The sequence below is a fragment of the Dermochelys coriacea genome, chromosome 9 (assembly GCF_009764565.3).
Source record: "Dermochelys coriacea isolate rDerCor1 chromosome 9, rDerCor1.pri.v4, whole genome shotgun sequence".
Lineage (NCBI taxonomy): Eukaryota > Metazoa > Chordata > Testudines > Dermochelyidae > Dermochelys > Dermochelys coriacea.
In genome coordinates, this window is record NC_050076.1 from 253,392 (window position 1) to 271,785 (window position 18,394).

Consider the following 18,394-nt stretch of genomic DNA (forward strand, 5'->3'; position numbering starts at 1 on the left):
AAAGAGAAACTGAAATATTAAAATTTGCAGCTGAAGCAAAAGACTATGAACAGCTTAAGATTAATGAGTGCTTGGAACAGGAAATGTTATTATAGAGAAAGAAATGCAGTTCTCTATCAATGGCAAGCGTAGTTTGTTTTTCCACTCAGTATTTCATGCATATTTTTGGTGCTGTGTTAGTACACAGTGACTGTGTACAAACTTGGTTACAGTCAACATACAAGACTATGATTTAAATACATAGTTAATTCAGTTAACTGTTTAAAATTTTATGGTAGACAAGTTACAAAAACATGCGATTATCTTCTCAAGGAATATGCTGTATGGTAATGTTTTGCAAAATTATTCTAATTTAATTAAAAACAATCACTACAAATATTTAAATGTCTAAGAATGTTCCTTTTGCGACTATCACAGGTTGAGGATGTCAGTTACAAGTAACGTGAAAAACCTGAAGATTGATGTATAACTTTAACACTGTAAAAAAAGTAACCTGCTCAATGGCAAAATGTTAAATGCTATAAAATTAAATAGTAAATTCAAAATATAGAAAAATTACTGCACCCTCAGTTGGCATGGTATAATATTCCAATATGTAATTTTGCATGTACGAACTGAAAAAATATAAACAATGATCTGAGTTAGTCTCAAGGCAGTATTAAATTTGGCTGTCAGAAAGTCAATAAAGGTATTTGTTTCTATCTAAAACAGATTATGTGCAAAAATGCAGATACACATTTAGGTGCATTTTACTATTAATACAACTAATTAAAACTTTCAATATGTAACATGGGCATAGCATGCATTATCTAGTAAGCAGGTACCCAAACAGGCACTATTGAAACTGCTCTTTTGAAAGCGCTGATTAAACAATATTCTTTTGAGGTTGCTCAGTTGAAGATATGCCTGACAGTACACCAAGCTTACAAATACCCATGAAAGGCACATTGCATCTGCTGACAGGAACCATGTAATAAAAGAAAGCAGAAGTTGGTCCATTAAAAGATAAGTCTTACTTTATCAGGACTATATATTCATACTTATTACCTTGTCCTTTCAATTTGATTCTGTGCATTTATAAAAACCACATAAAGGAAATGATTATATCTAATTTACTAAGTAAACACAATTAAAAAGAAATCTTTGGGATCTATAGCAGTAGCCTACTCTGGATATTACTGCATTAGCTCTGTCCACTTTTAAAATGATTGCAGTGTATTTATTTGAACTAGTGTATTTATTTCCAAAAAATTATGAAGCATATTTTGGCTAAAATGTCAACAGATTAGTAATTTAGATAAGTCCTTAAACTGAAAATGTATTTTAGCTATGCTTATTAGCATATCAGTAGTTGTAGAAGATCTTGAAGCATCTGTTACAATCCTTATTTTACTGGGTTTGATTTGACGATAAAACTGGAGTATTTAGGGAAGATGTGGACAAGTTGGAGAAAGTCCAGAGAAGAGCAACAAAAATGATTAAAGGTCTAGAAAACATGATCAGTGAGGGAAGATTGAAAAAGTAGGGTTTGTTTAGTCTCAAGAAGAGGAGACTGAGAGGGGCCATGATAACAGTTTTCAAGTACATAAAAGATTTTTACAAGGAGGAGGGAGGAAAAATTGTTGTTCTTAACCTCTCAGGATAGGACAAGAAGCAATGGGTTTAAATTGCAGCAAGGGCGGTTTAGGTTGGACATTAGGAAAAATTTCCTGTCAGGGTGGTTAAGCATTGGAATAAATTGTCTAGGGAGGTTGTGGAATCTCCATCATAGGAGGTTTTTAAGAGCAGGTTAGACAAACACCTGTCAGGGACGGTCCAGATAATACTTAGTCCTGCCACTACATGACCTCTTGTAGTTCCTTCCAGTTTTATGATTCTATGATTCACTCAGAGCTCAAAATTATTAAAATCATTGCAGAATATAATTATATTCTAAAATTTGAAAAAAGGTTAGGCTATTTTAAAAATAGTAGTAACAGATTTCTCCTGAGACTATTTTGGATGGTCACGCATTATAATTCTGTTTTCTGAGCATTTGTAATAATTTGGTGAAATATTAGTTTCCTAAATATTACCTCAGGGTGAACTTTTTACCATTTTTTCCTCTAAAACAGTAGTCTTTGACATGCATAAACTACCCTTCAGTTTCTGATGAACCAATAACAAAAACTCTAGGTTAACATTTAACTGACAATGAGAATCTCTCTCACATAGTCCTTAAGTGACTCAAAATGTAGGTTTATTATCCTCACAGACCTACTGACAAAAAATGTTTAGACTTCTTCATTATTAAAAAAAATACTGTATAGGGTAGCCATTTTTTAAAATGAAGGAGCAAAGTCACTCTCTCCCCCAAAAGAGACCATTAAGGCTCTGGTCTACATTAACAACTCATAACTTTCAGATACTACAAAAATTGTTTTTTGACATTAATTTATCACCATATAGAACCATTTCTATTTATGGCTCTCTCTGTATATTATATTATATTATATTATTAGCAAAAACATTCACTCCTAACTCAAAAAAAGTAATTGTGATTAAAAAAAATTAATTAATCGCGATTAATCGCAGTTTTAATTGCACTGTTAAATAACAGACTACCAATTGAAATTTATTAAATATTTTGGATGTTTTTCTACATTTTCATACATATTGTATTCTGTGTTTTAATTGAAATCAAAGTATATATTATTTTTGCTTACAAATATTTGCATTCTAAAGATGATAAACAAAAGAAATTGTATTTTTAATTCACCTCATACAAGTACTATAGTGCAATCTTTTTGTCATGAAAGTACAACTTACAAAGGTGGATTTATGAAAAACTTCACAGCCTACAAGTCCACTCACTCCTACTTCTTGTTCAGCCAATCGCTAAGACAAATAAGTTTGTTTATATTTACAGGAGATGATCTGCCCTCTTCTTATTTACAATGTCACCTGAAAGTGAGAACAGGCATTTGGCATGGCACTTTTGTAGCAAGGTATTTATGTGACAGATATACTAAACATCTGTATGCTCCTTCATGCTTCAGCCACCATTCCAGAGGACATGCTTCCAGCTGATGATGCTCATTAAAAAAAATAACTGTTAATTAAATTTGACTGAACTCCTTGGGGCAGAATTGTGTGTCCCCTGCTCCGTTTTACCCGCATTCTGCCATATATTTCCTGTTACAGACATCTCGGATGATGACCCAGCACATGTTGTTCATTTTAAAAATGCTTTCACTGGAGATATGACGAAATGCAAAGAAGGTACCAATGTGAGATTTCTAAAGATAGCTACAGCACTTGACCCAAGGTTTAAGAATCTGAAATGCCTTCCAAAATCTGAGAGGGACTAGGTATTGAGCTTGCTTTCAGAAGTCTTAAAAGAGCAACACTCCCATGTGGAAACTACAGAACTCGAACCACCATAAAAGAAAATCAACCTGGTGGCATCTGACTCAGATAACGAAAATGAACATGCGTCGGTCCGCACTGCTTTGGTTTGTTATCAAGTAGAACTTGTCATCAGCATGGATGCATGTCTTCTGGAATGGTGGTTGAAGCACGAAGGAACATGTGAATCTTTAGCGCATCTGGCACGTAAATATCTTGCGACATCGGCTAGAACAGTGCCATGAGAATGCTGTCCTCACTTTCAGGTGACATTGTAAACAAGAAGTGGGCAGCATTATCTCCTGCAATTGTAAACAAACTTCTTTGTCTGAGGGATTGGCTAAATAAGAAGTACGACTGAGAGGACTTGCAGGCTCTAAAATTTTACATTGTTTTATTTTTGAATGCAGGTTTTTTGGTACATAATTCTACATTTGTATGTTCAACGTTCATGATAAAGAGATTGCATTACAGTACTTGTATTAGGTGAATTGAAAAATATTATTTCTTTTTTTTTTTTACAGAGCAAATACTGGTAATCAAAAATAAATATAAAGTGAGCACTGTGCACTTTGTATTCTGTGTTGTAATTGAAATCAATATATTTGAAAATGGAGAAAATATCCCAAAATATTTAAATAAATGGTATTCTATTATTGTTTAACAATGCAATTAATCCCACGAATAAGTTTTTTAATTGTATGATTAATCACAATCAATTTTTTTAATCACTTGACAGCTCTAAAAATTACCATTTGTTAAAATTTTTTTAGAATAAACTGGTTTTCTCTGACAGATCTTTTAGTTTTTAACTGTTATCATTAAATAAGGAAAGTTAAATCCACATACATAAGCCACTCAAACATGTTACCACCCATGTTAATGAAAAAAGTAATTAACATTTCATAAACTCACCCCTTTATCTCCTCTCATTTTGGAATTAAATTTCACTGTCTTTAAGCGGGCTCGCTCTTTCTTCTCAACCCTGAAAGAAAAATGCAAAAGAAAAAAATGTTACTCTCTCAACATGATCCTTATACTGCCAATCCTAATGCTATAAAATACTACAGCTTTCATATTCTAATAATCTGTTGAAGATGTGCTTGCAGCATGATGGGATGAGGTGTGCACACATACACATATTCAGTCTGCACAGGCCAATATGAGAAAAATTGATTTCAATTCTCAAACAATAAACTGTAGATTCTGAATGACAGGGATCCAATAAGGACAGAGATAAATTAGAATCTTTTGGCTATGAGGCCACAACTTATTATTCTTTAGTTTAAACCAAAGAAACTCCTTAAGGCACTCTGTCTAGGCAATAGAGCTAAATGAAGGAAAGCAACAGCTATGCTGAACTGTCACTTTCCTTTCTTCACTTTTGATGCCCAAATCTAGAGCATCCTGTCACTTCCCAGGACTAACTCAGGTCTGCAGCCAGGGTAGATAAAAATCAATGATTTAAAAAAAAAATCAGATTTTTTTTATAAATCGGATTTGTTTAATAAAATGTTTTTTGAGGAAAAAAACCTATCTAAAGATACATTATAGCTCAAAGATATATCATTATGGAATAGGGATTATAAATTCTAATTCTATAGTATGACACACTATATTCATGTAATGTTTAAGAAAAGTTTTGTAAGTGAGTTCCAATAGTTCATGGATTAGGGACCCAATTTTATGGGGTTCTAGGGGCTTCTGTATAGATTATTTAGGTTAATCTTTCTATCTACCCAACAGGACTCAGTGCTCAGTCTAGAAGATACCATCAGAGATGCTTAGTTTTGCAGTTCTCAAATTGTGGATTTGTGTCTCCAGAGATAACATGCTCGTTAACAGCAAAAATGTTTTAAACTAACTAATGTAGAGACGTGAGAAATAACAGACCTCAACCCTATTGTCCCTCTGCAAATTTGTGTACACAGAGTCAATCCCTTACCTCTCTCCAAAAGTGAAAAGTTTCAAAAAGTTCAATCAAGATTGTTGGGGGTAGAATAGATCTGGACAAGGAGAAGAAGTCTGGAGATAAATGTGAGAAGGGAGGGACAGGCAGTAGAAACAAAAGTGAAACTGTTTGAGCAGCATATTCCAGAAGTCTTGAGGTCTTTCTGAGTGTAGCCTTCATTGATTCGAGATCTACCATACCATTCTCCCACTAGAAGGGAAAATCTGTAATAGCAGCAGGCTGTTAAAGAGGCCCAGTTTGGGAATATTTTAATGAAGTTCCTCTATCTGTGGGTAAGACAGGCATGTGTGCAAAATGCAAACAGCGCAACAAAGAAATGCAAGGCCCAGTTGCCCAAATGAAACAACATCATGAGACATGTTCCTTCTCAGGAGGAAGCTGCGTTGAAGATGATGAGAGGAACATGTCTGAACATGCAGGATCTTCAGGTTGGTAAATTTTTTTATTTCATACTTCTTTCTTAAGGACTGCCAGTCTTCCTTCTGGACTATTCTTGAAGTCTCATGTTTGAGCAAAAAAATGTAGTTGTTACTCTATGGTACTATCATTTTAGATGCAGTTGTGATAAAAAAATAAATAGATGAAACAGGCAGAACTTCCTTTTACAATTTCACCTTTAAAGTAGTACTGCGTGTCAGTGAATGCAATGAGTAATACTAAATAAGCAATATGGTAATAATAATTAAATAACTGCATTGACTTATTTTGTTTAGGAGAATCCATCCTCAACATATAGAATCCATCCTCAACATTCTGTAGACCATCCACCTTCAAGATCACCATCACTTTCTATAGTTTCAGAAAAAAGAAAAGAATACTTGTGGCACCTTAGAGACTAACAAGTTTACTTGAGCATAAGCTTTCGTGAGCTACAGCTCACTTCATCGGATGCATTCAGTGGAATGAATCTGATGAAGTGAGCTGTAGCTCACGAAAGCTTATGCTCAAATAAATGTATTAGTCTCTAAGGTGCCACAAGTACTCCTTTTCTTTTTGCGAATACAGATTAACATGGCTGCTACTCTGAAACCTATAGTTTCAGAGTTATCTGCCAATGATAGTGTTTCAGTCACACCATGTATGTCACATAGCCACAGTATACCACCTGTAGCAAAAAAAAAAAAAAAAAAAAAATCATCATCATCCAGAAACAACCATAGATAAGTTTGTGATAAGAACCAGCAGATTACAAAAAGAGGTAACTGATGAAAAAATTGCCCGGTTTGTTTATGCAACAAATTCTCCTTTCCGCATGATTGAGAACCCACACTTCATTAACATGTTTCAGTCATTAAGACCAGGATACAGTCCACATGTTGCAGGCAAATTGCTGGATAAAGTGTATGAAAGAGAAATTGAGCAGTGTGCAAAAGGTCTAGAAGGTGAAATTGTTAACCGAGTCTTGATGGGTGGAGCAATGTCCACAATGATCCTGTCGTATGTGCTTGTGTGACCACAGAAGAAGGGAATGTCTTCCTTACAGAAAAGAAAAGGAGTACTTGTGGCACCTTAGAGACCAATAAATTCATTTGAGCATAAGCTTTCGTGAGCTACAGCTCACTTCATCGGATGCATTCGGTTCCTTACAGAAACAATTGATACATCAGGAAATGCTCACACAGCAAAATACTTAAAAGAAGTTGCAGAAAAAGCTATAACAAACTGTGAAAAAAAATTAAAATGTCTAGTATGCAGCTTGGTCAAAGACAATGCTGCAAATGTATCCTAGATGAGAAGAAATTATTTAGAAGAGAGTCCCAAGCTAATAACATACGATTGCAGTGTTCATTTGATGCACCTCCTAGTCAAAGAATTCAGTGTTCCAAAAATAAAGGCTAATGTTGTTGAAATTGCAAAATACTTCCGTAACAACCACTTTGCAGCAGCTGCTCTGAAAAAAGTGGGAGGAACCAAGCTAACGCTCCCACAAGATGTGCGATGGAACTCAGTAGTGGACTGTTTTGAGCACTGCATCAAGAACTGGCCTAATCTGATGATAGTTTGTGAACAAAATCGTGAAAAAATAGATGACACTGTCACAGCCAAAGTTCTCAACATTGGGCTTAAGAGAAATGTTGAACACATGCTGAGTACCCTGAAGCCTATTTCTGTAGCCTTGAACAAATGCAGGAAAATAGCTGTTTTATTGCTGATGCCGTTGAAATTTGGAAGGAACCGAATGAGATCTTAAAAGGAGAAATCTGCAATAACAGAATTAAATTACAAGCATTAAAAAAAAATGGGACAAGCACTATCTCCAGCTCATTTTCTTGCAAATATTCTCAATACTCGGTACCAGGGTCAAACTTTAACTCCTGAAGAAGAGGAGCTGGCTATGACATGGACATCCTGCAATCATCCCTCCATAACACCAACTATAATAAACTTCAGAGCTAAGGGTGAACCATTCAAGAAATATACGTTTGATGATGATGTTTTAAAGACAGTCACATCAGTGAACTGGTGAAAGTCACTTAGCACTTGGATTCAGAGACCGTTGAAGTGATAATCTCACTTTGACCAGCAGTAGCTTCTTCTGCCGTGTAGAAAGAATATTTTCTTCCTTTGGACTAATTCATTCCAAAATGAGAAATCGTTTGGGACCTGAAAAAGCAGGAAAGCTTGTTTTTCTTTTCCAGATTATGAACAAACAGGAAAATGAAGATGAAGGTGACTGAGTTAGCTGCAGAAGCCAATATTTTAAGTTTCTCATGTTGACACCTGGCTGACAGTCGATTTGATTTTTTTTTTAATATTTCATTTTACTATTTTAGTTAAAAACAATTTGAACAAAAACAAACCTGATTTTAAATAACTTGAATGTTTAACTAAATTCAAAAATTCATATACTTGTTTTCTTAATATATTATGTGTTTGCTGTTGAAGAAAAAAATCCAGAATACATAATGTTGTTGTTTTAGTTAAATAAAACAATTTAAATGTCTGTCTGGTGATGTTCTCCTCCTAAAAGAGCATGGCAAGAAAATCCTCCAAACATTAATGATTAACCTGTTGAATTGGAGATAGTTCATCTCCCAGTGACTTCATAAATATCTGCTTCAATTACCTTTGGTAAATGAAATAACCAATCATTCATTTTGTGATATAGCTGTAAAACTAATCTGAAAAGTTTTCAAAATAAATCACTTTAAAAATGTATTGTGTGTACCTTCTAAAAATGAAACCTACATCTATCCATGAGTTGTGAAGCATATGTATTAAAGTTATAACAACCAACAAGAATGCACTTTTATGTACAAATTCATGATTAAATCATGTCTTCCTGACTAGCGATTTAAATCGAATCCACACTGCCTGTAGCTGTTCAAATTATTAGCAAAGGGGGTAGCAAGGGTGGGATGGAGCAAGAAGAGGCCTGCTTCTGCCCCATACTGCATTTTACAGGCCTCCTATGGTGCCTGCTGGCCAATCCCACTCTTTGCCATTGCTTGTCTTCCAACAAGGAAAAGTTGCCAGTGGTTGACAGGTACAGTGATTCCAAATAGGATATGGCTTATTCTTCCTGCCCCACAATTTGGGCTGGCTTCTTTTTTCTTTCTTTCAGTAAGACCATATAAGATCACACTTCCATTAACAGACTGATAAATTTGTTATAAATCTCCAACCTACTTCGAAACAATAAAACAGAATAAAGACCCACTCTTGCAATGGAACCAACATGAATTCAACAGCAGGACTAAGGCCCAAATTTCTAATACAGTAAAAATGACAGTTCATACACAGAAGTTATATATTTTAGTCATACAAATGTCAAATGGTTATATTTAAATTTAAATATAGCTGGCTGTATTTCAAGGAATCCCTGTTGAGGTTACAGGGACAAACCATCCCGATGAGTCGAAAGAATAGTAAATATGGCAGGCGACCAGCTTGGCTTAATGGTGAAATCCTAGCGGATCTTAAACATAAAAAAGAAGCTTACAAGAAGTGGAAGCTTGGACATATGACCAGGGAAGAGTATAAAAATATTGCTCGGGCATGTAGGAAAGATATCAGGAGGGCCAAATCGCACCTGGAGCTGCAGCTAGCAAGAGATGTCAAGAGTAACAAGAAGGGTTTCTTCAGGTATGTTGGCAACAAGAAGAAAGCCAAGGAAAGTGTGGGCCCCTTACTGAATGAGGGAGGCAAGCTAGTGACAGAGGATGTGGAAAAAGCTAATGTACTCAATGCTTTTTTTGCCTCTGTTTTCACTAACAAGGTCAGCTCCCAGACTGCTGTGCTGGGCAACACAAAATGGGGAAGAGATGGCCAGCCCTCTGTAGAGATAGAGGTGGTTAGGGACTATTTAGAAAAGCTGGACGTGCACAAGTCCATGGGGCCGGACGAATTGCATCCGAGAGTGCTGAAGGAATTGGCGGCTGTGATTGCAGAGCCCTTGGCCATTATCTTTGAAAACTCGTGGCGAACGGGGGAAGTCCCGGATGACTGGAAAAAGGCTAATGTAGTGCCCATCTTTAAAAAAGGGAAGAAGGAGGATCCTGGGAACTACAGGCCGGTCAGCCTAACCTCAGTCCCTGGAAAAATCATGGAGCAGGTCCTCAAAGAATCAATCCTGAAGCACTTAGAGGAGAGGAAAGTGATCAGGAACAGTCAGCATGGATTCACCAAGGGAAGGTCATGCCTGACTAATCTAATCGCCTTTTATGATGAGATTACTGGTTCTGTGGATGAAGGGAAAGCAGTGGATGTATTGTTTCTTGACTTTAGCAAAGCTTTTGACACGGTCTCCCACAGCATTCTTGTCAGCAAGTTAAGGAAGTATGGGCTGGATGAATGCACTATAAGGTGGGTAGAAAGCTGGCTAGATTGTCGGGCTCAACGGGTAGTGATCAATGGCTCCATGTCTAGTTGGCAGCCGGTGTCAAGTGGAGTGCCCCAGGGGTCGGTCCTGGGGCCCGTTTTGTTCAATATCTTCATAAATGATCTGGAGGATGGTGTGGATTGCACTCTCAGCAAATTTGCGGATGATACTAAACTGGGAGGAGTGGTAGATACGCTGGAGGGGAGGGATAGGATACAGAAGGACCTAGACAAATTGGAGGATTGGGCCAAAAGAAATCTAATGAGGTTCAATAAGGATAAATGCAGGGTCCTGCACTTAGGATGGAAGAATCCAATGCACCGCTACAGACTAGGGACCGAATGGCTCGGCAGCAGTTCTGCGGAAAAGGACCTAGGGGTGACAGTGGACGAGAAGCTGGATATGAGTCAGCAGTGTGCCCTTGTTGCCAAGAAGGCCAATGGCATTTTGGGTTGTATAAGTAGGGGCATAGCGAGCAGATCGAGGGACGTGATAGTTCCCCTCTATTCGACACTGGTGAGGCCTCATCTGGAGTACTGTGTCCAGTTTTGGGCCCCACACTACAGGAAGGATGTGGATAAATTGGAAAGAGTACAACGAAGGGCAACGAAAATGATTAGGGGTCTAGAGCACATGACTTATGAGGAGAGGCTGAGGGAGCTGGGATTGTTTAGTCTGCAGAAGAGAAGAATGAGGGGGGATTTGATAGCTGCTTTCAACTACCTGAAAGGGGGTTTCAAAGAGGATGGCTCTAGACTGTTCTCAATGGTAGCAGATGACAGAACGAGGAGTAATGGTCTCAAGTTGCAATGGGGGAGGTTTAGATTGGATATTAGGAAAAACTTTTTCACTAAGAGGGTGGTGAAACACTGGAATGCGTTACCTAGGGAGGTGGTAGAATCTCCTTCCTTAGAGGTTTTTAAGGTCAGGCTTGACAAAGCCCTAGCTGGGATGATTTAACTGGGACTTGGTCCTGCTTTGAGCAGGGGGTTGGACTAGATGACCTTCTGGGGTCCCTTCCAACCCTGATATTCTATGATTCTATGATTCTATGAATGTATTTTGCACCTGTATTTTGGTGTGGCAGGCCATTATTTACCGATTATAATTCTTTAATTACAAATGTGTGCTACAGGACGTTTTCTTATAGTGTGAATTAAATAAACCAGTTGTTTTAAAATAGAAAACTTGAAAAACAATGTCACCTGCAACCACAATACCCAGCACTTGAATCATCAGCAAGCTCTGCTCTGTGGACCTTGACATCCCCATTTCAGGTCTCTAGCATTTGAGCTACGGAAGTAATTGCTAGTCTGTATTTAGTTCAGCCATCAGAGGAGATAGGGTGTGATACACAGCTTCCAACTGGGTAACACAACTGCTTGAGAGACAGTACAGCATACTATAGAATCCTGGTTTCTAGCTTTAGCTCTGGGAGAAGATAGTAGGTTAGTAGTCAGAAATAGGATAATCTGAAAAGGAGTTTGGCCTAAGAGAGAAGATTTGAGTCTACCATATTAGATGCCTCTCATGGAATCCTGGCCATATGGGTGCCAATGGGAATGTTGTCACTGATTTCAATATGGACAGGATTTCCACCCCTGGATTCTCATCTTGACTGTGCCTACAGCAACTCTATGTAACCTCTCTCAATGGGGTGACACAATTGCTTTCTAGAATTGGGGTTAAGGATCTTGGAAATAATAAGACTGATGAGGTGCATGGGAAAAAACACACTGTCAGAGATTTTGAACTCATGGGCACCTGTTTCCCAGCTCAATGAACTTTCCTCCAGACATCTCTTTCCCTCTCAAAGTGGATACGTTACATCATCACTGCTAAATATAGCAGGTGCAGCTTGATTTCTTAACTTGAAAAAGTTAAAACTCATGTCACAGATAAACACCTTCAATATAAATTATATTGTATTATTCAGCACACAAGGCGCAACATGTTGAGCGATGCATAGATATCAGAGTGATAGATTTCTTGCAAAGGACATCTTCCCCCCCTCCCCAACCTCCCCAAAAACAAATCCTGTGAAAAACTTTGAAAAAGGGTCAATTTAGAATTACTATTTTTTCTGTATCAATCCAATTTTCATCAAATCACAATGAAAAATTAAAATAGTACACAAAGTTTACTATGTTTCATTTTTTGTCATTTTATTGAAATTTTCACAAAGTAAGGGTTTAAAGCTCCTGTTAAATTGAAAACTTCTGACTTGACTAACTCTGGAGTCATGACCAACAACTCCATAAGAAACAGTATTACTTTCTACTTCTTAATTTGTAGATGTCAAAGCAGTTAATGGAAATGAAACATGATCAAACCCACTTTTAACAGAGGCACAAGAGATTAAGTGACATTCACAAAGTGAGAGTTGGGAATGGAACCCAGGTCTCCTGTCTTCAGCCATGTGCTCTAACCCAGAGGCTGCAAATGCCTCTTACTAATATGTAATAATCTAGTGTAGTGCTGACTGGCATACTCTTCCAGTTTCTCACAAAAACACTTTGGAGGAACGGATGAGGGACAATTAAATTGAGAAGACACACTACTTAATTTGTGCATGAATAGAACCACTATTTCAATAGCAAAGATCTCAGACTAAACAAATACCATGAAATATACCTCCGTTTGCTCGGAATCACTCCAGTTTCATCACTTTCTCCATCTGGTGTCACCTGCCGTGCCTGCCACCACTCATCATCCGAGGCATTGATGACATGGAGGATGTCGCCAAATCTGAAGTTCAGTCCCTGACTGGGAAGGCCACTGTCTTTAGTCTTGTCGTAGTCAAAGAGAGCTCTAAATTCAGAAAAAAATCATTAAGTATAGAGGACTAGCAGGAACAAAACAGATGAGTCTGAGGAAACCTCAAATTTTCCAATAAACAAATCACTCAGAAGAATCCAATTTAAATTACTTTTTTGGTTTTGAGTATCTTTAAAACACAGGACTACTGAATTACTGTCATTTTTTACTGAATGCAGAATGTTTGGTTGGCCCAGTACTGAGTCATAGTAGTTGCTCTCAAAGAAGTCAATTAAGATGGATATGGAAAGAACAGCTTAATCACAAGTCTCATGATGGTTGATGTTTTATTTAAAACCACAACCCTGGAATCAAGTGAGTAAGTGAAAAACTTAGCTTTCGTTAAAAAGAAAAGTAAGTTCCTAGAACTTGTGACTGTAGAGGAAAAGGTTGAAAATATGACCTGAGTACCATCTAAAGGCTCAAACACCAAAAACCAAATTAGAAGAACCACAATATTTGTCTTAAATCTCATTATTTTTAAAGCTAATCTCTCAATTTTCTGAAGCCTGACTCATGATTTTTGAATGCATGCGGTTGGCAATTCTGGCTCATGGTCTATGTGGGGGAGTCTTATTACCTCTCTGGTGGCACTTCGCATAAATTCATTCATTTTAAGGCTAGAAGGGTTTATGATCAACTAGTCTGAGTTCCTTCATTACACTGGGCAAAAAACTTCACTCAGTGATTTTTAAAGCAAGCTCATAACTTTTTTTTTTGAGCTATAGCATAACTTTTAATAAAATATCCAATCCTGATTTAAAGACTTCAAATGATGGAGAATCCATAACATCCCTACGTAAGTGTGACCCAGGGACTTCCAGGTGATAACAGGCAGAGGGGCTCAGGGGTTCATAGGGTTTTGCACAGATCACTAGGGTCTGATATCCTCATAGCAGTTCACAAAAGGGTGGCATATGAGATCTCTACCAAGTAGCCAGTAGCCCATTGGTTGTCATAATTATTGCAAGATGTTTCTACAGGAAATAGTTTAAGAGAGATGTAAAATATTAGGTTCCAACCCTGTTGAGGTAAAGCTTGTCACCTGAGTCAAGGCAAGCCTCATGGCTAACTCAGTCAATGTACTGAAACATCGACATCCATGGAGACAGGCTATGTTTACAAAGACAAAGGAACCCCAAGATAAGTCTTGGAAGAGGGGATCTCCTGGGTTAAGAGACAATAGCCTGTAACTGCCTAAAAAAAGTGGACGGGGACAAGATTTTATCCTTCACCCAGAAGGCAAGCTAACAGTGTGGTTGTCCCATGAAAAAAAGGGTCACAGACAGCCTTTTATTTTATAGCTAACCATTTGTTTCCAAAAAGGAAAGGAGTACCCGTGGCACCTGAGAGACTAACAAATTTATTAGAGCATAAGCTTTCGTGAGCTACATGCATCCGATGAAGTGAGCTGTAGCTCACGAAAGCTTATGCTCTAATAAATTTGTTAGTCTCTCAGGTGCCACGGGTACTCCTTTTCTTTTTGCGAATACAAACTAACACGGCTGCTACTCTGAAACTTGTCATTTGTTTCCAATACCTCTACCTGCAATTACTTGAATTTCTATGCTTTGTTAAATAAACCTGTATTAAGCAAATCAAAATGCTCTGTGTTAAGCAGAGCAGTTATCTGAGGTGGAACAGGTAAGCTGGGGTATACTGTTTCTTTGGAAGCAGTGAATCTGAGTGTGTCCAGTGGATCAGGGACTGGACACTCCAGGTTGATGCTCAGACAGCTCGGGGGTTGGAGTGTGCCTGCTGCTAACTTGTAGCGAGACAGCAGGGCCTGTGTCACCTAGAGGAATGCTCATGTTGCCAGTCGCTGGTGCGGATGGAGAGCTGAACCCTAGCAGGCACAGAGAAGGCTTCCTCACGCTAAGGGCAGATGCTAGTAAGGTGCTTCACAATCCTGGATACCCCTTGGGAAGCATCCCTGTAAGTTGATGAGAAGGTTCATTATATCTTATTTCTAGTCTGAATTTTTCAGCTTCAGCTTCCAACCACTGGATCACATAATGCCTTTTTCTGCTATATCAAAGGGGTCATAGTTACCACATTGCATGTTCAATTGGTTATCTGCTGTGACCCAAGTCCTTTTCGCAGTCACTGTTTACAAGGGTACATTCCAATAAGTGTGACCTACATTCTTTGCTCCTGGACTTACATTTGGCTTTGTTAAAATGCACGTTATTCAAATAATCCCCTTACTAACTGATTCAGGTTGGTCTGTATAATGACTTGGCCCCCATCAATATTTACCACTCTGCCCATATTTGTATTATCTACAGATTTTACCAGGACTGATTTTATATTTTCTTCCAGATCACTGATAAAAATATTAAATACCATTGGGGGCAAGAACAAACATCTCTAGGACCCACAACAAACATCATCACTGGATGACTACTCTCCATTTATAATTACTTTATGAGATCAATCAATTAAATTTAAAATCTATTTAATATAATACAAAATAATTGTAGTGCATGCTCATTGTTTTATATATTTTAAATATATAAGAATGTCATGGAGGACAAAGTCAAATGCCTTACAGAAGTATAAGTATATTACGTTCCCAAAGAGCATGCTTTCCATAAACCCATGTTGATTGCCATTGGTATTCATCAATGTAGTATTAATATTACTATCTTTTAATTCTGTACCGACAGCATGCCATACCAGTCTTTCCATGATTTTGCCCAGGACCGAAGGCAGGCTAATCAGACTAAAAGTTTCTTGGATCATCCCACTTTCCCTTTTAAATATTGGCACAACACTGGAATTTATTCAATCCTCCAAAACTTTGTGATTATTCCAAGTTTTGTTAAAAAAAAATCAACCTTAATTGTTCAGAGAGCTCCTCAGCCAATTTTCTTAATAATTATCAGTGTAAGTTATCTAGTCTTATGGATTTAAAAATGTTTAACTGTAACAGTGACTTTATTATTTATTGTTTGTATTACCATAGTGCATAAGAGCCCCATCATGGACCAGGACACCTCTGTGCCAGGTCCTGTACAAATATAGAATAAAAAAGACAGTCCCATGCCTCAAAGAGCTTACAATCTAAGTTTAATATCGTCCTTAATGACTGACAGAATAGAAAGCATTTCCTTATCACTAAAAGATACGAACACATCCTCCTCCTTCTGATCTCAGAAAAGAAGTATTTGTTGAATAATTCTGCATTTTTTGCATCAGGATTGAGTCTAGGATCAGACTTATACCACTGCTAGGGTTTTGTTTGTTCCCAATCTATTTAAATAATTCCTTCTTATTGTCATTAATTCTACTGGCCACTGATTTTTCACTGATATCTTTAGCTTCCCTTATTAACTGTAAGCATTTCTAACTGCTGATTTGTATTCATTGCTATCAGCATCCTCATTTTCCCATTTGTTATATATATAATTTTTTAAAATTTATTGTTGCTGCCCTGACATCCCATCTTAATCAGGATTTATTTTTTAACCACAGACTTAAGAACTGTGGGGCTTTTGGATATTTAATTAAACATTTTTAATTTCCAATTATCATTCGCATTTTTATGTTTAAATATTTCTTCTCATTGAATTTTGCTCCTAATTGATTTCACCTGTGGAAATTTGGACTTAAGCACCAAATGTAGATATTACTGGTCAGAACTATATTCTGTTTGCTTGCAGAAAATGAAATTAGATTGTGATCACTTGCACCTAGGAACCATCGATTTTTCATTTAGAGATCAATTTATCCTTATCCAACAGAATAACCATGTTGACTGTACACATAATTCTTTATTGGAAAAGATATATAACTCAGTACTATCAGCTATAAAGAAAAATGTGCATATATTGTTATGGTTTATATATTTGTAAATATTTACTGGGCTATTATATTTCATGTCCATGTTTCTAATATTTAATATTAAACTGAGGCTTTAAGCTTTAAATGCGTTTTCAGCCTTAATGTTTTGATGAAATGCAGGCAGTTTTAGAACAAGATATTTCACTTTTATATCCAAAGCTACACTGAGGAATTAAACTCAAGACATCTCAAATTAAAGCAAATTCTTTTGCCAAAAGAAGCTATAAATATTTAGGATTCAGAGTAGCAGCCGTGTTAGTCTGTATTTGCAAAAAGAAAAGGAGTACTTGTGGCACCTTAGAAACTAACAAATTTATTTGAGCATAAGCTTTCGTGAGCTACAGCTCACTTCAATGCATCCGATGAAGTGAGCTGTAGCTCATGAAAGCTTATGCTCAAATAAATTTGTTAGTCTCTAAGGTGCCACAAGTACTCCTTTTCTTTTTATAAATATTTACAACAGTTGAACAAGTCAGATTCTTAATTCTGAAATAGATCAGTGACTGCACAAATAACTTTTGAAAATAATAAATTATGTAATTCTAAACCTACACATTCATCCCTCAAACTCTACTTTGCATAACTTTGTTGTTAGAGAAGAACACTGCACACTCGTGGATCTTTTACTGTTTCACTGCCTTAAAATTAAATTTCCCCTATTCCATTATATACTTCCTAAAATGACAGATTTATTTTACTTGTATTTTGACGTGACTATTTTAATGCATGATGAAAAACTACCTAGTGGGCAAAAGTTCCTGTTAGTGTTAGCCATAATTTCTACCAGCATTTCTTTTAACTTCTAAGCTTTAACTTTATTACACAATTATGCTCTCTACCAGCCCTGAGCTGGGCATTACTCCATATGGTCACTTCCCAAGAAGATAACAGGATTAAAGAGAAGTAAAATGTCAAGAGACAGTAAACAATCTAACAGTGACAGATAAAGTCAGCCAACCAGTAAATAAGAACAAAGAGAAAGCTTCTTTCTATCCATTCTTTGCATCTGAGAACATACATCAGACTTTCCCCAAAATCCCTATAAAAAAACTGGCTTTTGCAGAAAGTTTGGGCTATTTCCGGCTAAGGACTAAGTGTCTCTTTACAAGAGCAAGCATAATTTATCCAAATTTTTAGTAAAGTTTTCAATTGTAAACTGTATATTGGAAAGCTGCAAGTGGATGGTGTCAATTTTCTTAAATACCCATTTCATCTATCTAGTTCCATTCCTTTTCAGTATTGCAGGTTACCTCTCCTTGAGGATTGCTTCTTTTAGGCTATTTTTGCTGAACGGAACAATCAGTGGGAGCCTATTTTCTGAGTCCTGCATTAGCTGGGAGAAAGTGACTATATGCCTTCTCTCATTAAATAAGAATCCAACTTATCCTTAGGGACTACATGGGTAGACCCAGCTATGTGGGGGCATGCAACTGTACCTGGGAAGGAATTGTAGGGCCCTTTCATGCATACCTCCGCACCTGTTAGTGCCAGGATCCCGTCCCCACCGGATTTAGCTAGTATTTTTCATTACTATTTCAAAGTTGCAAGCT

The 18,394-nt window shown here is 37.1% G+C and overlaps 1 protein-coding gene across 28 annotated transcripts in view; it reads right to left on the reverse strand.

Moving 5' to 3' along the window:
* Window positions 1-18,394, reverse strand: part of DLG1 (discs large MAGUK scaffold protein 1) — a 465,475-nt gene that overhangs the window by 56,969 nt on the left and 390,112 nt on the right. For all 28 annotated transcript variants that reach the window (XM_043492521.1, XM_043492523.1, XM_043492520.1 and 25 more), the window contains 2 exons: window positions 12,816-12,992; window positions 4,303-4,372 (listed from right to left, as the gene is read on the reverse strand). In XM_043492521.1, the coding sequence (XP_043348456.1) occupies window positions 4,303-4,372; window positions 12,816-12,992 (247 nt within the window). The remainder of the gene's footprint in view (window positions 1-4,302; window positions 4,373-12,815; window positions 12,993-18,394) is intronic.